Source organism: Thalia democratica, chromosome 2 (genome assembly GCF_965202585.1).
Source record: "Thalia democratica chromosome 2, ktThaDemo2.hap1.1, whole genome shotgun sequence".
Classification (NCBI taxonomy): Eukaryota; Metazoa; Chordata; class Thaliacea; order Salpida; family Salpidae; genus Thalia; species Thalia democratica.
Genome location: NC_139166.1, coordinates 34,480,618 through 34,507,058, shown reverse-complemented (window position 1 = coordinate 34,507,058; position 26,441 = coordinate 34,480,618). Strand labels below are relative to the sequence as shown.

At 25.1% G+C, this 26,441-nt stretch overlaps 1 protein-coding gene across 1 annotated transcript; it reads left to right on the top strand.

Moving 5' to 3' along the window:
• Nucleotides 1–2,452: 2,452 nt before the first annotated feature.
• On the top strand, nucleotides 2,453–26,335 carry LOC145830043 (uncharacterized). The gene is made up of 24 exons (XM_082937937.1): nucleotides 2,453–2,528; nucleotides 2,875–3,019; nucleotides 5,258–5,355; nucleotides 6,484–6,622; nucleotides 6,831–6,953; nucleotides 8,265–8,392; nucleotides 8,478–8,574; nucleotides 9,710–9,855; nucleotides 10,178–10,370; nucleotides 10,485–10,573; nucleotides 10,927–11,065; nucleotides 11,309–11,404; nucleotides 13,754–13,869; nucleotides 14,313–14,404; nucleotides 14,660–14,745; nucleotides 16,812–16,895; nucleotides 17,210–17,329; nucleotides 17,470–17,571; nucleotides 17,994–18,410; nucleotides 18,739–18,918; nucleotides 19,309–19,525; nucleotides 20,552–20,682; nucleotides 22,780–22,890; nucleotides 25,961–26,335. Exons 1-24 carry the CDS (start codon nucleotides 2,470–2,472, stop codon nucleotides 26,111–26,113), a joined length of 3,261 nt encoding a protein of 1,086 aa, XP_082794063.1. The 5' UTR covers nucleotides 2,453–2,469; the 3' UTR covers nucleotides 26,114–26,335.
• Nucleotides 26,336–26,441: the final 106 nt, after the last annotated feature.

Below are 26,441 nucleotides of genomic sequence, written 5' to 3'. Positions count from 1 at the left end.
CAATGTACAAACTTGCAACAAAGCTGATTAAACTTTAGCCTAAAAGTTTTTGCTGGCAGGTATTTTGATATATCTGAGCATGAATTCAACAATTTATTTTTATTAAGAACTACTAGCTTTAAGTATGGTCTAAATGGCCACTCAAAACAAATATTTAATATTTAATGTATGGTTCAAAACCTTTGATGTACTGTTTATAGAGTTGTTGTACAAGTAGTATCTTTATTAAGACAAAACAACTAGGTAAAAGCTTTGCTTTGAAGGACCTTAAATTTTTCCTTGACTAGGTCTGTCATTCAAATTACTTTATCTTATTTGGTACTTTCTAACTAACAAAAATTTTGATGAGAAACATAATATTAAAGTTTTAAAAAAGTTCTGTTAAAAATTAAAGTCGTAACTTTACATTCAATTAGCATACACACATTTAAAAAGTTTATTAAAGTTATTATAATTCTGAAAACATAATTAAGATCACTATTTTAGAAACTAAGGTAGACATCATCAAAAAAATACTTTTGTTTTTACCTTTATAACTATGTCCAGGGTTGCCACTCGGTCAGGAAAAGTCAGGAAATCAGGAAAAATTTAAAAAAATGACAAAAGTCAGGAAAAAATGGGGGGTTTTGAAAAAAAGTCAGGAAAAGTCAGGAAGTTTGATAAAATTTAAAAAAAAAGTCAGATTTTGTCAGTTTAAATTTACAAAATTTCTTGTTTTCAAAAGCTTTCAAATGGTAAAAATTAATTAAAAGTCCTTTAAAGTCAGAAAAAGATTCCAAAATTTTCCTAGAAATTTACAAAAATATTTAATTTTGTTTCCAATGCCTTCACCTAGTATAAATTAGTAAAATATCCTTTATAAAACTGCAAAAATTTTCTATTGAACAAGTATCCTACTTGAACAAGAAGATTTTGTAAGCTTTTTAGTATTAATGATCTGTAGCAAGGACACTTACATAGTGAAACTGTGATATATACACAAAAGTTTATCTAGCATAATTTTAGAATCAAAATGTTTTTTGTTTAAATAATTGAGTTCTTTATAACTAAGCAGTTAGTTTGGTATTTTATGTAACAAATTAATGTGTATATTTTACCTCTTTATACTTTTTTCAAAGTTATTTAAATTTATAAATTAAGTTATAAGAGAAGTATATGCCAAAATTAATTTTACTTATTGTTTGTATTTTTTGTAGAGTAACTTAAGTTTTTAAAGTAAATAAGAGTATATTTATTTGTTACAAAATTTATATTAAATGATAAAAGGAAAAATTTTATACAACAGATATATAGTTTACTTTTTTATGTCTTTTTTTGACAGTTACTTAAGTATATTCATTTTAAATTGGTTTTAATTAAAGTATTTTATATTGAATAGTTTGGGTAGTATTTTATTAAACTAAGTGAACAATTTATATAAGTAAAACTGATTTTGAAAATTCAGGAAATTTTGGTAAAAAGTCAGGAAATTTTTCTCAGCTTGATCAGTGGCAACCATGTATGTCATTAAGGCCATAGAGAGGGGTAAAACTTTGATCACAACTTGATCTTAATCTCTTAACTAAAGTTCGATTTGTTTTTTACAGATTTTAAAAATTCAAAATAATTTTTGAGATATAGCCAGTCAAAACTGGAGATCACAATAGGTTCCTTATAAAAGGAGAAAACTAAATTGGTGAATAACTAGTTATCACTAAAAATCTATCTCCTATGTTTTTTAAGATAATTACATCAAACTTTCAGAAGATGTTCCTTGAAATATTTATAAATTCTGTCGCAAAAAAAACAAAAAACAAACAGTTTGTACTTATACAGCTATAGTACTTTCCAATTTTGACCAGCTATATCTTGAAAATTGTTTTAAAATTTTAAAATCTGTAAAAATCAACTTCAAGCTTAGTTAAAACTCAACAAAATAAGATCAAATTGTAAGAAAAGTTTACCCCCCTATGGCCTTTATATATTTTTGAGACTAAATATCATTGTCACTTGTTTACAGTTGTCAGTTGTACTATTTTTTTAAAGTAATAAATTACACTGTAATATAATATTTAATAATATCCTATTAGCACTTTATATATGGCTGCAATGCAAAAAAAAAGCATAAGTTCAAAACTAATTTTGTTAGTGTAGTTTTTACACCTGCAGACTTTGCTTATAGTTGAATGTTTTCTTTAAAAGTTTAACCTTATGCTTTGTTACTGCTCATTAACATTATCTTAATAGTATTAGTTTTTACCAAATAGTTTACTTATTAATTAAGATACCAAGCTTCTTTAAGTTTTAACAAATATATACAACTACTAGTGATGTTAAATCTATTTTGTTTAGTGTACAAAATATAATTACTAATATGTAAAGCTGTATATAGCTTCTTTATATTTTATAGAAAAACACTACATCCTAAAAACTTAACATAGATAAAAATTGATTAAAAACATTTTAATTTAAGATTTTAGATAATTTCAAATGAAAATGACTGGTGGGAAAAAGGGAAGTGAGCAAATCAATGTTGTTGTGCGATGCCGGTAAGTAAAGAAATATTTTTTAAAATATAGTATAATTTAAGTTGGTCTATAAAGAAGTTATGTTTACATGTTACCTAATACACTTTTAATATTTTTTTTGTTTTTTAGTAGCCTTTTATACCTTTGTTTATATTATTTAAAAATATCTGCTAACTGATATATATATAGCCCTGAAAAAAAGTAATTTTTCAACCTAATGTATAAATAACAATACACCAAAGTACTAATATTAAAGTTAATCTTTTGTAGCTTGGTTGAAGTATAAAATTTTTATATAGTACTATATTTTATGTATTAAAACTATTTGATATTTGTAATGTGTTTTTTACTTGTAAGTAATTTACAGCCCAATGACCTTATCTGAAAAAAGTCGAACAAGGAAAGTGATAGAATGCAACCATCCAAAGCAAAATGAATTATCAGTAACTACTGGCTCATCATCCAGTGGGCTTGGTTCAGTCAGGCACAGTAAAACATATAACTTTGACAAGGTTTGTATTATTATTATTTTTTAATTCTAAATGAACTTTTACCCTTTTATAATGCATTGTTTTTTTTTCAAGTTTTACTAATGCTGATTTCACTATGCTTTGATAATTTGAAACCTAAACTGTTCTATATAAAAAAGTGTATTGACAATATTTTTTTTTAAGAAGTGTTTAGCTTCTTAGGTTTGAAAATCATAATCTTATATTATATATGTTTAATATGTGTATAAATTTAAATTCATGATGTACTGCAGATGCAAAAAATATTTTGTAAATGTAAAAAATATGCAAATAGGCTAAAAAAGTGAAACAAATAACTAATGCTTTAAAGTTTTCGTGAATTAAATATTGTAAAAATGAACATTCTCTGAAGTTTTTCTGAACATGTTTTATAAGAATAAATAAAACTATTTTATTAGAAGGAGTTACATTCGTTTCAGTGCTTATAAAATAGCATTTTTCGTTCATTTTTGCACAGTTTAAATAATTGTATTGGTCATAAAACATATACGATTTTTAATAAAAATAGGACAAAAAAGCAATCATAAGGAACTAGTAATTTCTTACTATCAAATAACAGTCTGATTCTGAATTTTTACTACAATTTTAGTTTTAATATTTGAAAATTTTATATTTTTAGCTAAAAAGTCATGGCAGACTGCATATTTTTGCATTGCATCTGCAGTTTTCCGTCCCTGTTTTTTTTTTTTTTTTAATTGACTAAAAGTTTTTTTTTAATTAAAATAAATATTAAATAACTTTGCTATGCTTCTTTCTTGTCGTTGATCCATTTTAATGTTTTACTTTGTTGTTTTTAAAGTTTAATATCTAAATTGTAAATAATTTATATGTTTTTTACTAGTTTTGTTTGTGTGTTTTTTAATCAAAAAGGAATAATTTTATTTAAGTAGAGTTTAAATTAAAAGTTTAATACTATTCTTTGATATTTCTGCTATAATTACATTTATCAATGTTAATTGTTAGTAGTTATAAAAAGAAAGATGCATCTTTATGTCTTTTGTTAAATTCGTAAAAAGTTCATATTTGATTTAATTTTAAAAAGATTTAGTGTGTAAATTTATGTTTTTTAACTTTGTTTTTAACATCGTAATATTATGGTAATAGATATTTTTAAAATGTATATTTTAGAAATTTATGTTTTTATTTGTCTTACCTAAGCATGCTGTTTACTATATTAAATAAAAATTTTATTTTTTTTGTGTCTGTAAACATTTTTAATTTAAAAGTCTTAAGTCAATACTTAATTGCAATTCTATAGAAAAATTCTAAAAAATTGAATATGTTTTGTGATTTCTAACTGTAGTATATATATATATATATAGTTGTACAAATAAATCATATGTGTGTGACTGATTTTTTTTGAATTTATTAGTTTTGTTAAAAAATCATCTTTTTTGTAGCTTACATTAGAACTAATTATTACTGTTTTTAATTTATCTTCTTTAAGTATTCATATAGTGGTATTTATTAACCCAGAATATTTTTAATCAATTTAATTTCATTAATACTGTTTTTTGTCACTGTTGATTTCTATCATAAAATTATTACTTTTTTCTTAACAAAACATGTATAAAAGTTATTTAATTAAATAACTACCTTTATTTTAGTATATTTTTATTTATCAATGAAATATATTATAAACTTATTAAATTTTAGTAGTTACATTATGATTTTACTAGGTACAGGCTTGCCACAAAACCTGGAATCATGGAAAAGCCTGGAATTTGAAAATTTTGGGTAAAAATACCTGGAATTTTGACTAGCATTTAAACAATTTTACGTGTTAAGTAGTAAACTTTTAATTTAACATAAAAAATCTATCATGTGGATAAAAAAAATTTGTCATCATCGAAATTTTTTATTAAAAAACACATTTATACAACTTAATTTACTTTTTAACCTTAAACTTAACTTTATACTATAAATAGACCCAAAAACGTGTACTTTCAAAAATTTTTATTAAAAAACACATTTATACAACTTAATTTACTTTTTAACCTTAAACTTAACTTTATACTATAAATAGACCCAAAAACGTGTACTTTCAAAAACCAGTGGCAACCCTGTAGCAATAAAGTCTTGTATTTTGTAAGAGCTTTTTGTTATAATTGTTAAACCTTATAATATTTTTTGATTTTTAAACTTTAATTTTTTAAAGTGTAAGCTACTTTTACTCATATGTTCGATTTAAAGCAGGTTATTTATTTTGTTTATTTATAGGTTTTTGGAGAAAAATCAAAACAAATAGATGTATATAATGACTTGGTAGCAGGTCAATTAAATGATGTTTTATCTGGATATAACTGCACAGTTTTAGCGTTAGTTGATGTAGTAAAATTAATATTTTAGCTTAACTAATTCAAAATATTATTATTATTATTCAAATTAGTACTTTGTTACTTTTGTAACTAATTATTAAAAATTTTTAAATGTTAAATTTATAAAAAATTCTGATTCATTTAAAAAAATTAATACATGATTAAAACTCATTATAAAAATTTCCTAAAACTAACTATTTAAAAGTATTAGCTTCAATTTTTGTAAATAGATTGTTATGATAAAGATAATTAAACACGAAGTGAGTCATATGTTTCATGTTGAAGTATATAATTAAACTAACTTATCTGTGATATTATATTAGTTATTTATATGATTCAGGGTTGCATATAAATCTTGAATCTTAAAAAATGATGGGATCTAGAAACTTAGACCTTGATATACCTAGAAACTTATATTTCGATACATTCAAAACTTTTTTTTTTTTGAAAATTTATTGATAACTCTGGAATATATACTTAAGGGCATAAGTAGTGCGGTCCACCTCGTTTATTTACAAGTTGAACTTATTTTAGGTTGTTTTATCTTAGCTACAGAATTGCCAAAAAAAAAATGGAAATACCTAGAATTGACAATTTAGATAACAAAAATAAAAACCTGAAATTTTGAAAAAAAAAAGGAAAAACTTCAAATGTTGAATAAAAATCATTAAAAGACTTGGAAAAACCTGAAATTTTGAAATAAAAATTTACATGTAAAGTTATGAAATTTTAGTTAGATACCAAAAAGCTATCAAACACAAATTTTAACTTAAAAATGCATTTAAAGTAGCATTAGAGTATTTCATACTTAAGTTTAAACTATTAAAAATATCTTTAGTATCTTGAATTTAATTTTATACTAAATAGGGATAAAAATTTGTTCCTATAAAATCTAGAATACGTTAAGAAAACCCAGAATAAATTAAAAAACAGTGATGATGTTTTAAAAAAAAAACTACTCATTAAAATTTGTAGAGTTTTTATAAGTTATTTTTAGTAATTGTTTTCTGACCAGACCAACATAAATTGCTGCTTAATTTTTGATTTAGTTATTCAGAATTATGAATTAAACTCTTTTTTGTTAGCAAAGTAATCAAGATAACAAAATTTTTGTTACATATTTATTAGGTATGGACAAACGGGTACAGGTAAAACTTTCACGATGGAAGGAGAACAATCTCAAGATACAAATTACAAGTGGGACGAAGATCCAAAGTCTGGTATCATCCCCCGCGCACTCAGCCATTTATTTGATCTTCTCACTAACGTAAGTACTGTATCTCGAGTAACTTCAGTTTGTATATTTTTATTTTTGTTTGTTTCTTAAAGATTTACTGTAATTAGAAAATATGTTTTAGTGAAATAAATTGTTATCAACTATTTACCTTCTATAATAAGCATGTTTGAATGTATTTATGCGTGAGTTTATTAAATTTAATTGATATATTAAAGCCCGATTTATCAAACTGTTGTAGATGGATGTTGAGTTTAGTGTGAGAATTTCGCTACTAGAAATTTACAATGAAGAAATATATGATTTACTTTCTCCATCTAGTGATCTGCCAAAACTAAGAATATTTGATGACGCTTCTAGAAAAGTTTGCTGATGTTTTTATTTTATTAAGAAAGCATTTATTTTTTAACCAATTTCTTATATACTGTTTTGAATAATATTTTTGACACCAACTTGTTATAAAAGTAGCAGCTGTAGATTATTGTTCTATTCCAAATTTAAACTGTGTATTTGTATGTATGTAATATTTTCTATTTAATAATCAATGTAAAAATACTAATAAATTATTGAGATCAATTTAAGTTAATAATATACTGATTGTTAAATATAGATATATTAAGAAAGCAGTATATTATTAATCTAAATTTTCTTAATATTTCAATGAAACATATAGTTAGCATTTTATTTATTAAAGTTTTTTAAGTTTACTTAGTTCCTTGTCAAACAATCAATTATTTTTAAATTTGATAATTTTCATATAGATTTTAAGTTATTAAGATAAATTTTATAGATCTAAAAACCATAAAATATATATAAAATTTAGAAACTTGTATCTTAGTAAAGCAAATTAGTATGATAGTAAGGAAGAAAAAATCAATGTAAAAATAAGTGAAACTTAATAAGGTAAGTTGTGTCCCTTTTCTATAAATCAGTCTATTTATAATATGAAATATAGTGTTGTTTGAAACTTCGTAAATACGTTAATAAATCTGACAGACCAATTTAAATTAACTTTAATTTGTTATACAGAGAATAACGATGATTATAAAACTAAGATTTTACCTGGATTTATGGTACGTTCCTGTTAACACATATTTTACTAAATGTTGGCTACAATGTTTAGTATTCCGAAAATAAAGACATCACCTATAATGATAAACCAAAAGTCAACTACTTAACTTTTTGACAAACACAAAAGTAGCAAAAAAAAAACAGTAAAACTACTAATTAAGTTAATTAGTGAAGTTTAAGAATACAATTTGAAATATCATACATTCATCATCTTATAGAATATAAAAATTAAAAGAGTTTAAAAACTTAGTACAGACTGGATTTTTAGAACAAAAACATAACTTACCATTTCTTAGATTTACCTATTTACAGCTTGTTTATACTTTTCAATACTTATCTGCTTACTAATATTTAAATTTTTTTCAACTAACTTACACTAAATACATATATTAATTTATTCATTGATAATAAATAATTAAGAATTAAGTAATATATCATTAAAATAGTTTAATGTTTTTGTTTAGACAGGAACTAAAGATTAATACATGGTGTTATTTTATATTTAGCTAGTGGTATAATGTTAATAAACAGAATCTTAAATATAAAAATTAAAAAAAAATATTTTGAGCAATTAATTCAAATTATTTTTTTCTTAAAACTAAAGGGAAGTGTTGTAGTGAGCAATTTAACTGAGCTGTGCATCAGAGAAAAAGAACAAGTATATGAAATACTGCAAAGAGGCAGCAATAAGCGTCGAACCGCAGCTACAAATATGAACGAGTTTTCTAGCAGGTTATAAATTAAAAAAATTGTAATATAAGTGTCGTAAATAATTACTGGTTAATTTATATATCTACTCAAAAGTTTTATTTTTTAGATCTCACAGCGTATTTTCAGTTACTGTTCACACAAAAGACACAACTCAAAATAATATGGAGTCAGAAGAACTTGTAAAAATTGGAAAACTCAACCTTGTAAGTTTGTTGTCATTTTAATTGTGATTTACTTGGTTATTTTTATACCAAATTTTTATATAAATTTATAGTAATTTTTTAATAAAAATGCTATTAGTTCTTTATCTTATTTTAACAATAATACTGATTTTTAGTTCAAAAAATTGATAATCTTTAAACTCTTTGTGTTAACTTCAGGTTTGCCACACACTCAGGAAACTTTTGAAATTTTTGAAAATCTCACGATAGGCTGATTTTTTTACGTAGGATTACTCGGAACAGCAAAGTTTTTTACAAAAATCTCAAGATAGTTTTAAGACTTCTGATAAATTCAGGCCTGTTTTTTTCTAGATTTTGAATGAGATTTAGTTGATATAGTCTCAGTGTTTTTTATTTTACAACCAATTTTGTTAAATAACTTGATTTTTATTGATGTTGAGAAGTTAAAAAAAAGTATTTATGATTTTTAAAAACTCAAGATGACTCAGGACAGTTTAAGGTCACTCAGGACTACTTTAAATGTATATTTAATTACTGTCGAAGTATAGATTTTACTATTAAAACTAATAGAATTTAAATGAAGGTTTGTATGTTTATTCATAATAGTTTAAATAATTAGCCAATTTAAAAAAATTATTAAGAGTTGGACAAAATATACAGGGTTGCCACTTTACCTGGAAAAACCTGGAATTTGACAATTTAGGCTAAAAAAACCTGGAATTTTTGATCAAAAAACCTGGAATTTTTTATAATTTTAACATTTTCAGTTGTAAAATTTTGATTTGACACAAAAAATCTATCATATGATTAAGATTTTTTGTTATCATCAAAAAAATTTTTTATTAAAAAAACACATTTAAAGTAACTTTGCAGTATCTTTTCAATATTTTTATACTAATTAACACAGTTTGTTAAATAGAAATTAACTTAAAACTAAAAATAGACCCAAAAATGTGTACTTTTGAAAACCTGGAAGAAATTTGGAAAACCTGGAAAAAAAATTGAAAAAACGAGTGGCAACCCTGAATATAGATCTATAACAAAGTTTTTGAAATACTGTTTATCGAGATTTAGTACAAAGTTGTTATAGATAATTTAATAACACGGGTTAGCCTACAGTTTATTAATTTTAGTAATGAATACACACAAACAACAGGTGGATTTAGCAGGTAGTGAAAACATAGGAAGAAGTGGTGCTGTCGACAAGAGAGCAAGGGAAGCAGGAAATATCAACACATCTCTACTGACATTAGGAAGATGCATCACTGCCCTTGTTGATAAAGCACCTCATGTTCCTTACAGGTTATATTTTTAAAGTTTTTTATTTAGTTATTGGTTATTATAAAAGATATTTATTTACAAGTTCTTTTGATTTCAATTTTAAATTGTTTATTGTTTAAAAACTTTTCGTATATTTTAAAAAAGATATTATTAATTAAACCTATGAATGATATCGAGATTAGAATTTTTACATTGTGTTGCTAATTATTAAATCTTAGCATTGTTTGTTGTTTTTGTACACATTTTGACATAACTTAAAAATATATAGTATAAGATTTTTTTTTTACTTAATACTTTTTTTTTCAACTATAGTAAGCTAAAGTTTATATACACTTTTTGACAGAGAAAGTAAGTTAACTCGTCTTTTGCAAGATTCACTTGGAGGAACAACTAAAACTTCAATTATTGCCACAATTTCACCTGGGCAAAACAACTTAGAGGAATCTCTCAGTACTCTTGATTATGCGTTCAGAAGCAAGTCCATTCATAACAGACCAAAAGTTAATCAAAAACTCACCAAAAAAGCACTTATTCAGGTAATTAAGATTTTTCTTTAAAAAGCTTTATTAACTTCTATTGCCTGAAAACTAGAAAATGTTATAAATTTTAATTGGTTTTAAATAATCAAAAAAATACAATAACTTACTTAGGAATACGACAAAGAGATCAACAAATTGCGTCGTGATTTAGAAGCTGCCAGAGAAAAAAGTGGAGTTTATTTGCCTCATGAAAAATATCAGTTAGTTTGTTTTTTACTAGTTTTGTATGTCTTAAAAAGAAGAAATAATTGTTACAACAATCGACGTCATTGAAAAAAAAAATTATTATCGGATTTCTGTATATTTGTAGTAGTATGCTTTAATTAACTATCTATACTTAAGACTAAAATATTAAATACTGTTTGTTTTACATTATTCTTTACACATGATTCAAAAACAAAAATTAATAATGTTTGGTTAAAATCTAGAGCTATTACTGAAGTAAAATCCTAGATATTGAATTTTAGACTTTTTTAAATATTCATTTAATGGATTTTAAAGAATTTTGTACGTTTTACTATTTAAATAACAATGAACAAAACAAATTTTTAAGAGAAATGGTACAAAGTATTGAAGCAAATGAATTGACAATGAAAGCTCGGTTGGAAGAACTTGAAACTTATAAGGAGATGTTTCAAACCAAAGAAAGTGAGCTTCAACAAAAATCGAAAGAATTAACTGACGTTTTTAACGTACGTGGTTTCTAATATTTAACAAAAAAATAAATTTAAAAAAACATTAATTTTTCTAAATTGTATTTATTTAGCTATTTATTAACTTAATTAAAAAGTGTTTCTACTTCAAAGTATTATTTTTAGAAAAGTAATTTTTTTTTATAAATGGTTGGTCATCTCTCATATAATTTAATATTTTGCGTTTTTTACATATTATTTAATTAATCTATGTGTGTTTTATTTGTTAATACAAAAATACAGGACCTTGAAAAGTACAGAAGTAGAGTGAAAGAAATGCGAAGCAAAAACAAAACTCTTGCAAAGTACAGCACTGATGTATATCAACAAGCTAGTCAGGTTTTTTTTTGTATTATCATTTTTCCTTTTGTTAAAATACTTTGTTTTTTTTTTTCATAAAGTTTTGGGTAGTTTTATTGTAGTTCGGTCAAATATTTTGTCCCCATAGTTAGGTTTGTACACTATATGATAAAGCTTTTTTTTTACTTCTGAATGTGAGTACAAAAGTGAACTTAAGTATATATTTTTGCGTTTTTTTATTATTATCTTTAATGTTGTTGGAAATTTTGAATAATAGTTGTTTAGATGATTTAAAATTTATGATATTCAAAAAAACCTGTTGTTAGCTTATATTGATAAGTCTCTCAATAATTAATTTTGGTTATTTTTTAAAATTTCGTCGAGAGTCTTTCAATGACTGACTTACTTATAAATCACCACAATTTGATTTTTTAATCAAAGTAAAGTTATTGTCGTTTTGTATGATATTTTATCTAAAAACATCTTTGTACAACTTTTCCTTAAATCTTAAATTTAGTACATACTACCTTTGTTAAGCTTATTTTAAGATTTTAATGTAAACTGTTTTTTTTTTGTGAATTTTAGTGGATTTTGAAAACTTAAAAATTGTACTGTTAAAATGTTTTCTTTTTGTTAAAAAAGAGTCCAACTTACATATTTCTGCTCCATGCCAACAATAAAATAAAACAAATATTAGTTTATTTTAACAAAAGTAATATATTTTACAATATTAGGTTAAATAGTTTTTAATCATAACTAAAAGTTTTATATTTAGTAAAATGTTTATCCATTATAGTAACAAATACTTATAGAAGAATATTTAACTTTATAAAATTGTCCATTTAAGTTGATTTTCGTAGGTTGATAATTAGTTTCACTATTTCAATTTTTTATATAAGGAAACGATGTCTATGTTTAAGATAATAATTATGTATGTATATGTATAATTGTAACTTGTCGTAAAAATAGTCTTGAAGTTCTTATGTTTTATATAATACATTATAAGCTAAGTCTATGTTGTTTTGATTTGAATTTAATTTTTAATAATAAATCTCTGTAAACACATTTTTTTCGTTTTGCACACATTGTAATAATATTTCCTTAATTTTATACAGGTACTAGTAGAATAAATAACCAATGAAGTTTTATTTTAATCACAGTATCCCAAAGTGAGCCATTTTAGAAACTTAGGAGGTTATAAGCTGCAAAGGGAGGGCTGTGACTAGTAAAAAGGGCCATAGGCCAAAATTTTAAACTTATACTAGATATTCTAGAGCTGATGATGAACAGCAAAAAAAAAGGACTTAGGCGTATTTAAGAATAGTTTTTTTGAGAAATTTTATTGGAGGGAACCATCAGACATGTTAAAAAGCTCTGCTTTGTTTACTCAAGCGTGAAATTACTAACTTAAAACAAACCAAAAATAAAACACTTCATTGCTGAATTACCATAGTAACTTTTAGCATTTTAACATCTCTGGGAACCATTGCTTCTTTAATTTATTCAAATGGGGCGTTATGAAAGAAAGTTTGGGAAACCCTAATTTAAATTAGCATAGAAAGTTATGCAGTGGTATATACAATAAATATAGTAATAAAACTTGACTAATTCACAATGAAAAATAAAGAGATAATATTTTCTTAAGCATTTATGATTAAAAAACAAAATAATTATAAGGACAAAAATGGACTTTTTATATTACAAATTAAACAGAGCTAAGTCACATTCAAGTTATTTTGCCTAGCGAGTTCTGGATTGGTCAAGTAGGTAACTGTGTCTTCCATCTTAATTTTTTATTTGCGCACTGCTGGACAGTTTAAAACATCGAGAAATCAAAATTATTTATCATTATAAAAAAAATTACACGTCTAGGAATATGTTTTTTAATCATTATCTATAAATTACGTATAGTTTGTCCAATATAGATCCTGTCACAGGAGCAGTTTAGTTTGTAAGAAAAAAACTGTTGTCATAATGCGATGTTGGAACCTTTACGTCAAGACTTACAGCAGACTTAGATAACAAAGATGATTCTAGTTTTTGATGCATAGTAAACAGATTCTGTGGTTGATGTTATTTTCTTTTAAGTAAAAAATTTTGCTAGTGTATGGTAACTTTGAAACCATACACTAGCAATTTTGCCAATCCAAATGGCTTGTTTTATTTCAAGACAAACTTTTTATTTAAAAGTTAGTTACTATATTAATAGTATTGCTTCTACTAGAAACTGCAATTTAGACCTTAACATATGTGAAATTTAGTGAAATATAGTAATTGTTAAGGTATTTTATATACTTAGGAGTAATAGGCCTAGTTTCAGTTTATACAACTGATAACGTTTTAATAGACTTTATAGACCTACTTTTGATAAAACTTTATTTGTTGCAGTTAAATGAAACTGTGTCTGAAGTTAGACAAGATATCAGTAAAGTACACGAAAAAGTTGAAAGAGTGACAAACGTAAATGAATCTAATATAAGCAACGTAAAAAAAATGATTTTAAGGTAAGCTTGTTTTTACTGCAATATCGTGGTTTTGATTTCCTTTAATTGATTTCAAAAACTATTATTTTTTTAAGAACAAAATTATATGAATTAAAATAAGTGTTTTGAATACAATTGTTCTATAATAAGGTTTATTACTTAACCAATTTCGCCGCAAAGCCGATTTTAATTATGGTCGTTTCTAATGTACGATAACATTCACAGACTCTGTTGAGTTGTTCGTATTCCAGGGGCAGCGAAACGTCGTCAGTCTAATAAAGTGCACAAAAAACAGTTATATTTTGTTTTCTGACGGGCTTTGCTTGTTTAAATTTCTAGAATTTAATAGTTTATAAAGCTATATCTATATGTTCTAAAATATAGTTTGTTTACTTAATTTTTTGATAAAAGTTAACTTTATTTTGTCATACAATTTTGAAAATAATAATTAAACTTTATTAAAGGTTAAGCACTGACATAAAAGATTCTCAAAATCAGTCCGTTGAAATAATAGAACTAATTCAGGACAAAACTAAATCAAACATTCAGGGATATGGTTTGACACTTTGAAATTTTTTTTTATATAAATTTTGATTATTAATATAAAACTATAATATAGAATGCAAGTGTTTTATCGTGTAGTTAAAAATGTAAAACTAAAAGTTAGTAAAAGTAAACCTTTTTTTAAAATAAAACAGAGATATTATTTTTTACATGTAATTTTTGACAATGTCATTCGTAATATTGAAAATACAAATAAAAATCAAAGTCATTCATTTTCATTTTGTATTGAAGTTTTTTTTTATTATAGATAATCTAAAATCATCAACTAATGACTGCAAAGAAGATGTTGAAAATTTGAATGTAAAGCTTGAAGTTATTTCGTCTAAATTAAAAGTAAGACTTTCACAATTTTTTTTAACTTTTATCTGTTTCTCGATTATTAATTTTTATAAAAGCAATAAGCACTAGACTGCATCGCACAACAATCAGCATCAATTCACGCGACATTATATGACCTGTTTCGTAATTATTAGTATTCAACAGGCCAACATAGTCGCGAAAATCTGATGTTTAAGTCTAACCATGCGAGCTAAAAGTACATTAGCACTGAAGAATCCACTTGTATTACAGTCGAAAGTAAAATTAAATCCTAGAGAAATAATATTTAAACAATGTTTATTAAAAAAATTTATTGAATACTTTTAATTTTTTCAAATTGTTTTGGTAAAGTTGTATTTATAAAACAAGAGATGTTTCTGACTATAAATAATTTAGTTAACTTTAGTTGTCAATTTTTAAACTTTACCGGAAAATTCAGGGTGACTCATATTAGTATGAAGTTTCTCAAGCTGATTTTCTGTTTAAAAAAGTGGAGTCTCTGATCATACTGTTGTCTTTCTGATTTCAAATTTAATAAATACTTTTTACAAAATTACTTTCTCTTAGATTGTAAATCTAACAAGAAACTGTCAACCATATACGTTTTTCAAATACAAATTTTAAATGTCTTTTCTGCGAAGTAAACATGTTTTAAAATATATTTGAGCTCACAAAATTGATGCTGTAATCCTCTGATAAAACACTGTGTTGGTCAGAAAATGTCTTTGGTTCGTGATTACTTGAGAAACTTAGACGAATAAGTTTAATAGAAGAAGAAGTGATTTAAGCTGTCTGTGCATGCAGAGAGACTAGACACTAATAAGGCTTCAGTTTCTTGTTACTAGAGCTCATATTTTACACAAAGAGCTAACCTACCAGTAGTAGTTCTTCTAAATAAGTTGCTCTCTTAGTACTTAGGGAAAAATATTTAAAGCAAATATAACAATTATTTGTTTTTTAGAATTAAGTAATTTATATACAACTGCAAGTTCAGCACTCTGTTCAGTTTAAGACTCAAAATAAAAAAGCAATAAAAAACCCACTTATATAAACAAAGCACAAATTGAAGGTCACTGGTATGTAATGGCGTTATTAAACTGCTTTCTCATTTCAATAACTCACTCTGAAACCAGTGTTCATAATCTTGTATCGTTCACTTAAAGAATATAAAACGGTTTAGTGACCAATAATGATTTGATAGCATATAAGTGACTCTAATTTTATAAGTTTAAAATAAAGATGAAAATCAAATTTATAGCGGAAATTTGTATTAAAAAGAGTATTTAATTTTAAACGATATTATTTATTTTTTTTTTTCGTCATTATTTGCGTCTTCAAAGTTTCGTAAACGGATATAAGTTATTATTAAAATAATAAATAAGTCTGTATGTAAGAAAAGAGAAATGTACTTTGCTTTCTATTAAAAATAGACAACGTTTTGAAAGCAGTGGAATTGGGCAGTCAGGTGGTGCGATAAGCGGTACCAATTGAAGGTTCTATTAGGTCTGAACGTTTTATAAGTTTAAAATGTAGTCCGTTCGTTCTTAAGGTTTAACTATGTGCTAAAAGTTTATTAAACTATTTATTTTTGTTCATTTAGGTTGTAGTTTTAGTATTGTGTGATGTAGTGATCATTTATCTTTGTGTTCTTAGTTTGTAAATGAAAATAAGTTTATTTCGACTTCTATGATTTTCCGGATGTTTCTATCCACTCTTACCCATAAGAAACCTCTTTATTGCGACAATTGCTTAACATTCGAAGTTTTGTAGACTATCACAATCTATGATAATTAAGTTGCTGGAATAATACTCTTCATCTACCATTAAAACAAATCTAATGAAATTAAAACAAAAGCTACTAAAAACTCTTGAAAATCAAAGAAAAAGCAACAATTAAAACGAACACATCTCCACTCTTGAATCGCTACAGCCGCTAACTGTTTTTTTATACTAGGCAAAATTCCAGAATGAATTACAATGTTAAGAACTCTTTTTAGAAACTTTTTATGTTGATAGAATCCATTGTTTTTGTCTTGTTAGTTTTTGGTAAAAATTTAAACGATTTATTTAAATATTTTTAGGAGAACAACGCATTCACCAGTGAAATTAATAATCAAAATGGTGAATGCTACAATTCAATACAAGACAAACTTGACCAAATGGAGGTATCTAAGTTGAAATTTGTTATTTTTTTATTTATTAATATCAATAGCAGTGTTCGGTTTAACAACTAAGCTTAAAAAAAATTAAAACTTATACAGCATAAAACTTTAACATATATTTTTTGAATTAATATAATAAGTTAGTATGTGCATTTAAAAATTCTGAATTTTAAATTGTTTCAATTATTTTTTTAGTATAATTTAGCAGTTCTATACTAATAGCTTATAATTTATAAAGAATTTTTTTTTAATTTATTGAAGCTTTCATAATTTGTTTGTAATATATTGAAATTTAATTTTACCTATTTTATTTATAGAAATCAGTGAGTGGAATGAATTGGTCTAATAAAATAGAAGCTGACCTCAATATAAACTCAAAAAATAATTGTAATTTATTGAAAGAACAACAAGAAATCGGCTTGCAAACAAACAAGCTGGTTAGAGAAACTATATATGTATAGGAATTTTTTAAATAGATACAAGTTTTCAAATGCATAGATAAGGTTTTTACTAATGTAAATCAAATTAAAAGGTATAGGTTTATTGTATTTTTGTTTGATAATTTTATCTTTTTCAGGTTGAGGATATAAAACAAAAATGTGAGATTAACGGTCAAAAATTATCTGGACTAACTCAGTCAAACATTACAAAGTATGAAAACTTGTGCATTATTGAAAAAGTAAGTATTTTCTATATGATATAAAAGTGAAATTGTGATACAAGTCAACTATAAATTTTAACTTATCTTCATAAATTGTTTCTAAAATGAACCTTTTTTTAACGTATTTTTACCATTTTTAATGGACCAGGTATTGATGCCTAGGTCCAGCGTTGTACAATAAACAAATTATTATTACAACTATAACAAACTGTAAAAATTAATTAATTTAACAGTTTGTTTTAAAAGATAATATTTTGAGTTTGTAAAGAATTTAAAAAAGTATATTTCTCAATTCTTTTACAACCTTGTTAAAAAAACCCAAGTTATATTTTAGAATTCCAAAACTTTTGTAGTGCACTAACCACAATGCTAAACTAGCGTTTTATTTTTATTGCGGTACGTTTAAATTTATGTTTGTTTTTATTAATAAAAAATTCCAGGAACACGCGAATATCGAAGAAGAGTTCAAAGCATCGCAACGAACAGACATGAGCAATATGTTTGATAAGTTTACCGCTAAAATTCAGCAAGAAAAGGAAGTAATGCAGCAGATGATTGCAGCAAAAGAAGAAGAATTTAAAACAATAATTGAGCAAATGAAGTGTCAGATGCAGGACAGCATGAATAACATGAATGAGTTCGTCAAAACAATGAAAGGCTCAGCAATTGAGACGCAAAAAAGCACCTTTAAAATTATTGATGATAAAAAGTCGCAACTTCGTTCAACTGCTTCACAATGTATTACATTTTTGAAAGAAAATAATCAACATATTGAAAAGGACAACCTGACTGATATGCAAAATGTAGCTGATGTTTGTAATGAACACTTACAACTTGTTAATCATAAGAATAAGCAAGTTAGTTATCACACAAATTTTCTACTAAAACCAATACTTTGTATATACTCGTACATTTAAATAAATTTATTTTAGTTAAGGAGCATTTTCCAAAATTATATTGCCTTTTACAAAGCTCAAAATATAAAATAATCTCAATTTATGTGCAGTATAAAAACAAATTAGCCACAACTTTTTTGCTCAATTATCTCGAAAAGTTATAATTTAACTTACAAATTATTTACTTCTCCTATCTTATGATACTTTACTCGATTAGCTTAAGCTATATTTATTCTTTAACTAAAATAGTTATAAATGTAACAAGTTTATACATGAAAATATTTACCAGGCTGAGTTGTCCCTTTTGAACATGACATCGCAGTGTGATGAACTTGTAAAGTCGGTGAAACGAGACGAAGATGAAACAAAACAACTTATTAGTGGTGACGTGAAAAAAATAAAAACTAAATATTTTAATTTTCATGACAAATTGTTACTTCAAGAAGAAAAAAATATTGAGAACCTACAGGTTTTTTTGTTTCTACTTGTACCTTGAGCTTTGAGGTATTGCTATAACTTTTTTGATAAGTTATTTTAAATCTTAGTTAAATATAATGGTCATTTTCGTTTAATTCAACAATGTTATAAAATAGTCTAAATTGTTAAGAAATAATTTAACAGAGATACTATTTCAAATTACGTAGTAAAACTTATTTTGCACTCATTTTTCAAAAGTATCTCAAGTTTTTAGTACTAAAACCTATAAATGATACTTTCTTCAACAACAGTTTTCACTTTAAATTTTCAAATTAGTCATTTATTTTTAATGTAACTAATAAATGAATTGTTGCTTTTATGCAAAGTTTTAAGTACGCAGTTAAAACTGGAGTTAATTTTCAACTGTAGACTAATTTTTTAGACAATACATTCTCTAGTGCGTGATGAAATAAGCAATGTTGAAAAAATAGTTGAAAGTTGCCAAAATATATCCACTGACCTAAGTGTTGAACAGCAGATGGCTCAAGGTAATGCAAACAAAATTGAAAAACTAAAAGATTTTACAATACAAAACTGCAATGAAATATGTTCAAACGCAAGCAGCTATGCAGAAAGTCTCAAAAAAACTAAAATTACTGGTTTGTTGTTTTGGTTTTTCTGTAAATAAATACCTTTGAAAAAAATGGAACTTATCAAAAATTTGAAAAATGCACAATTTGCTAAAAAAAAATTTTTTTTCTAATGTCTTATCAGTCTTTTTTTTTTTATGTTGAAAGTACCTTTAAATCGGGTAGGTGTCAGAAAAGCACATCGTCACTTTAGCACGGGGTGACACTTTAGCACGGAGTGTCACTTTAGCACGGCGTCACTTTAGCACGGGGTGACTTTTTTGCACGTAATAATTTTAAATCTTTTAAAATTTTTATTTATCTAAATAATTAACTTAACAGACAAATAATTGTGAAAATTAGTTCCAACACTTTTAAAAATATCGTCTTAAAAAGTTATAAATAAAGTTGTTACTATGGGCTTAAAATGAAATAAGAAAAATTTTAATCTTAATATTTCTCACTTTTTATTTAAAACTTAAGCTTAAAGTTTAGTCTTTTAAAATTAGTTAAAGCGTTTAAAAAAAGTTTAAATAATCTTAGAGCTTGTATTTATTGCTAGCTTTATTAAAATAGTTTTATGACAAAAACTTTAAAGTAGAAGTATCAAAATATTTTCATCTAAAATTAAATAGTAAAACAAGTTAGTAAAGTTTTGAAATTTACTTTTGTCTTAGTTTTAAATAAAGCTTAAACTTGTAACTTATTTAAAGCTTGTTAAGTTTAGTTTACATGTTGCATAGTTCGTTTTTAGATTTTTAAACAATACAGTACTTAATGTGATTAAAGCAAAGAAAAAAAATGCAAAATCAATTCTGTTCTATAATGACACTTAGTGCTAAAGTGTCACTCCGTGCTAAAGTGTCACTCTGTGCTAAAGTGTCACTCTGTGCTCAAGTGACGCCGTGCTAAAGTGTCACCCGTGCTAAAGTGTCACACCGTGCTAAAGTGTCGCCCGTGCTTTTCTGACCCATTCCCCTTTAAATCAGACTTGTGTTTTCTTTTTAGGTTTGAATTCTTGAATAAAGCATAACTTTATTTATGTAAATTTTTAAGGTGAAACACCAGCAAAAGGTAGGGTTTACAAAAATGTTCGGAGAATTGAGGAGGTTCCCGAATTCGCGTTGGAAGGCCTCGACGAAACGATCATGGAAATTGAAGAAGAAAATTGTGAAGAAAATCAACAAGTAAATACAATATTTGATCAATTAAAATTTCTAACTGAAACTTGTATCTTTTGTATGGTCTCTACACCCACAGGATCAGTTTGGTGGAAATGTAACTCTTTTTGACACCTGGTTCACTTGCATCAGTTTAATATGCATTCTGTTTGGCATGTTTTGTAAAATTTGACATTAAACGAATAGACAAATCAAACTGTTTGTTACTGATTTTTCTTGTAAAATTGTAAGTCGGTATGGCAGTTTTAAACGGTTTTTAGTAATATGTTTTAGTATTTACATGGTATTTATTAGTTACACTATTCTAACAACGCCTGAAAAGGGGGAGGAGTCAAGTGTTAATTGATTACAAAAAATAGTTTTAGTAAGTAAATATTGAATAAAACAAGATGTTACACATAGTTCGGTGGAACTTGATTTCTTGTTTTCAAAACTGGTTTGGTTTCTACTTTGCGTAAAGTATTTCAGAAGCTTATAAGTTAAAGTACAACTGTTTTTCTGTTCAAAATTTACTTAAAACTCTTCCCTAAAAAAAAAGCCTGTACAAAATACCGGTAATACTAGTGTATTACTAACTTTTTTTTTGTTATTGTATAGCAGGGACGTAGCTAGCTCAAAAAAGTTACGAATCTGCAAAAAATTAAAACATCTGAAATTACTCGTGATAACGTCCTAGCGGGAACTTAGCAACTTAAACTACCTCTAACGTTATTGAATTTAATATGAAAGTATGCAGTTATGTTAATACTTCGAAAATGAATAGAATGTTGAAGTATGAGTGATAACTGTATACAAGGCAATTTATGTGTTGCCACTTGTGTAAACCCATAATACTTTTATTGAAAATAAGTATAATAAAATGACAATTTAACTTAAAACAGTTATATTGTTAACTGTACAACTTTCATATTTTTGTTGAAATTTCCAAAATCGAACATTTAACGTAGTCAATGGAAACAACACTTTGTTATGCAAACTTTTGTAACATAAATTTGTATGATTTTGATTTATGAAGAAAAATCCACAGATTTTATTAGAATCAATTTTGCAATGCATAGCTTTTTTATAAATAAAATTTATACGAGCTAAATGTATGCAATTTAGATGTATTATTCGTTCAATTTTTACAACACTAAAGTGCTAATGAGTACATATATGTCAAAATTATTTCTCATGAGTGCAAAACTAATTAGAAATGAGTAATATAAGTTAAGAAAGCAGGGCCTTTATAAACTGAAGAATTGAAACAAAATTAAGTTTCCCGCACAAAAGTATACGTTTCTACAGATTTGTAGAAACGTTACGTGCCTGTGGTATAGTGACTATCGAAAACTAAGATTAATTCGTTCAAAAACTCACAATTTTATAACTTTTTTTTTAGTTTTTCAAAAAAACGAAAAAAAATTAAAATATTGCTTGCAAAAACCTTTAAAAAAGTTTTTGACCGACAATCAAAAAATTTAGCTTCTTTTTAATATGTGCTTTAGCCTAAAAAATAATTAAGTGAGGTTTCCTGAAGATCTTTTGAGTTATAAGACTCTCAAATTTCTAAAAAAATAGCTTTTTTTTTAATATGTGCTTTAACCTAAAAAACTAATTTAGTGACGTTTTCTGAAAGTCTTAAGAGTTATAAGACGCTCAGTGTTCCCTAGAAACTTCCTAAAAGCACCCTTGCGTTTTTGAAGAAAAACTAGTACTTTTAAAACTGGAATTCATTATCTTATTTTTCAATGGAAACTATACCATATCAGGTAAAATAGATGTATGTAATTATTTCAGGTATTTTATTGTTTTGCCAGCTTTACTTTTAATGTAAAGTTAAGAATTATTTCGGGTAAATTTTCAATAGAAAATAAACAAAAATTGGCAACATTTAAACTTATAAGGCTTAAGCAAAAAAAGACAGTTTTGAAAAGAAGAAATTCACTTCTGTTCAGAATTGTTTAGCTCTTAGTTTAATTTTTTACTCGCCAAAAAAGTCAACTACCGCTCACTGTGCTTTACGTAACATATTTTAAATGCTAAATTAAAATGTTGTATTTATTTTATTTTAGATTTTTTATCTTATATAAGTATATATTTTTTGAACTAAATTATTCCAAGGATGAAACAACGGAATCAATTTCATCTAATCAAGAAAATAATTCAGTCATGGAAACTTCAGAGGAATCCATTTGTATTCCTGACAAAGGCGGAATTCCATTCTTCAAACAAGTTTGTTAAAATGTTTTTTTTTATAAAAATGCAAAATTTAGAAAAATTTATGTTGCGGATCTAAAATAAAACAGTTGTGATATTTCTTTGTATTTATAAACAGTTATTTACAGGGTTGCCACTCGGTCAGGAAAAAATAGAAAAAATAACAAAAGTCAGGAAAAAATGGGGGGTTTTGAAAAAAAGTCAGGAAAAGTCAGGAAATTTAATAAATTAAAAAAAAAATCATATTTTGTCAGTTAAAATTTACAAAATTCCTTGTTTTCCAAAGCCTTCAAATGGTAAAAATTAATTAAAAGTCCTTTAAAGTCAGAAAAAAATTCCAAAATTTTCTTATAAATTTACAAAATTATTTAATTTTATTTCCAATGCATTCATTTGGTATAAATAAGTAAAATATCCTTTATAAAACTGCAAAAATTTTCTATTATCATATTGAACAAGTACCCTACAAGCAGATTTTGTAAGCTTTTTAGTATTGATGATCTTTAGCTTTTATAGTGAAACTGTGATATATACACAAAAGTTAATCTAGCATAATTTTAGAATCAAAGTGTTTTTTGTTTAAGTAAATAAATGAGTTCTTTATTATAATTAAGCAGTTAGTTTAGTATTTTATGTAACAAGTTAATGTGTATACTGAAGCGGAAAGCAGACCAGGTGAAAAAAACCATATCTTCATTAGATGAAGAGGTTGAAGTGCTAATAAAAAAACGGAGAAAATAAATTTTAGTACACGCATTTAAAAAAACAGTATTTGATTAAGTTCGTTATTGTTTTAAGGTTTGAGTTGTGAAAGTTCCTTATTGATTTAAGGTTTTAATTGTAAAAGTTCCTTCTATGTTGTTTTGTTTATTTAGATACATTTATGCTAGGAAATTCTAAAAAAATGTGTTCTTTATTGTTTAAAGGTTTCAACTGTAAAAATTTGTTATTGTTTTAAGATTTTAGTTGTGATAGTTTCTTATTAATTCAATGTTTTAATTGTAAAAGTTTTTATATATCTAGATACATTTATGCTAGGAAATGCTAAAAGATTGTGTCTTTTTTCAGACAAGCTGTGTTTATAAGGTAATAAAACAAGTATTTTGCTGATAGAGCTGTTTATTACAAACATCAATCATACACAAATGATTTAAGTGATGTACTGGAAGTTTGATGATATAATTCAGCAAAAAACTGTTATTTTCAACCTACATTAAAATTAGATTGAAAGCTTTATGTTTATATAGTTTCAAGTGTTAGATTATGTATTTTAGAATTAAGTTTAATTTAAGAGTTTGATTTAGAAAAGTCAGGAAAATTTTGGTAAAAAGTCAGGAAATTTTTCTCAGCTTGATCAGTGGCAACCATGTATTTAAAAACAAATTGTACAGTAATCTTCCTTTATTGCACCAACATATGTTTCTGTGTGTTAACGAATCAACACAATTCAACTGGGTTCTGTAAAAGATAATTACTGTAATGAAAGAATAGAAGCATAGAATAAAGTGGGTGTATACATGTTTTTCATTAAGATAAAATAACTTCTACAGATAATAGTTATTAATAGGTAAAGTACTTAATATTAAATCCGACTGTTATGAAACTATACAATATTTGTGATTATTAAGTTTAAAATAAGTAAAGTAAACTAAAATGCACAAAAAAACAACAAATCATAATATAAACAAAGCACTCACGTTAATGGAAAAGATAACTGATTCAAATTTACTGTTGTTAATCAATGAACGAAATACATTCATTACATCTAATAATTACGTCACAATATAAATGAGGTTATTTAAACTGTTTAATTTGTATTGCAAAGTTTGTTAATTTAGTTTTTATGTTTGTAATCTATTTTGAATAAAATAAAACATCAACCATTAGTTAGTGAATCAATAAAATTTAACAACGGCGAAGACAATAAAAGTTACAGAAACTCGAACTGTAACATGAATATTATATATTAAATGCTTGTAAAGATTAAATCAAAGTTATATACAATTAGGAAGCAGATTTAGTTTAAATATAAAAATGAAAAAATTAAGATTTAAGAAATCAAAACACAAAAAAAAAAAACTTGTTATTGAGCTTACAAAGTACTGACCGATAATTAAGTTGCAGCGACATTAATTATCGGTCAGTACTTTGTAAGTTCAATAACAAGTTTGGTTTTTTTGTGTTTTGATTTCTTAAGTCTTAATTTTTTTATTTTTACATTTAAACTAAATCTGCCTCTTAATTGTATATAACTTTGATTTAATCTTTACAAGCATTTAATATATAATATACATGTTACATCGAGTTTCTGTAACTTTTATTGTCTTCGCCGTTGTTAAATTTTATTGATTCACTAACTAATGGTTGATGTTTTATTTTGTTCAAAATAGATTACAAACATAAAAACTAAATTAACAAACTTTGCAATACAAATTAAACAGTTGAAATAACCTCATTTATATTGTGACGTAATTATTAGATATAATGCATGTATTTCGTTCATTGATTAACAACAGTAAATTTGAATCAGTTATCTTTTCCATTAACGTGAGTGCTTTGTTTATATTATGATTTGTTGTTTTATTGTGGATTTTAGTTTACTTTACTTGTTTTAGACTTAATAATTACAAATATTATATAGTTTTATAACAGTCGGATTTAATATTAAGTATTTTACCTATTATTAACTATTATCTGTAGAAGTTATTTTATCTTAATGAAAAACATGTATACACCCACTTTATTCTATGCTTTTATTCTTTCATTACAGTAATTATTTTTTACAGAACCCAGTTGAAGTGTGTTGATTAGTTAACACACAGAAACATATGTTGGTACAATAAAGGAAGATTACTGTACAATTTGTTTTTATTTATATTCCAGTGAAGTTACTTCACTATGATCTTTTGTTAGCAAACGATTAAATCTATATTTAGAACACTTAAACAGTAATTTATATATTTTTTGACTCAATTTTTTTTTTTTTTTTCGTTAATCTTCTTATTTCCCCTGTCAAAATAAAAAAACTTTTAACAATTTTTACTTAAATAATAAATTTTGTTTAGCTAAATAGTTTCAAATACAGAAAACGAACACAAACAAAAAGGTCTTTCAGAGATCCGTAATAACTCCCAAGTTTTGCACTCCCGATGAAACAAGTAGCAAAAAGCTTAAAAGAGTTCCAACAGATCAAATAACAAGCCAGCCTCTTACACCTTCTAACCGATATAATAATTGATTTCATAAATAATATAGTTTTTATTTTGCCGTTTAAAAGGTTGTGAGTGCATTTGTTTTTCTATGTAAGCTATTACGTTTTAATTAAAACTCTACTTGCTTTTTTTTAATTTTATTATTGGCTTACTTTATTTTTGAAAATATACTTAAACTTTTAAAACTGGTTTACAGCAGTAAAAATATAATTTTTTATTTCGAAATTGCTCAAATATATTTGTTTTATTTCTTTGATAGCTTGTGAAAAATACTTTTTTATAATTAATTTATAGTGTTAACTGAATTCAAAGTATATATTGCAGATATAAATTAGTTAATTTTAATTAAAAATG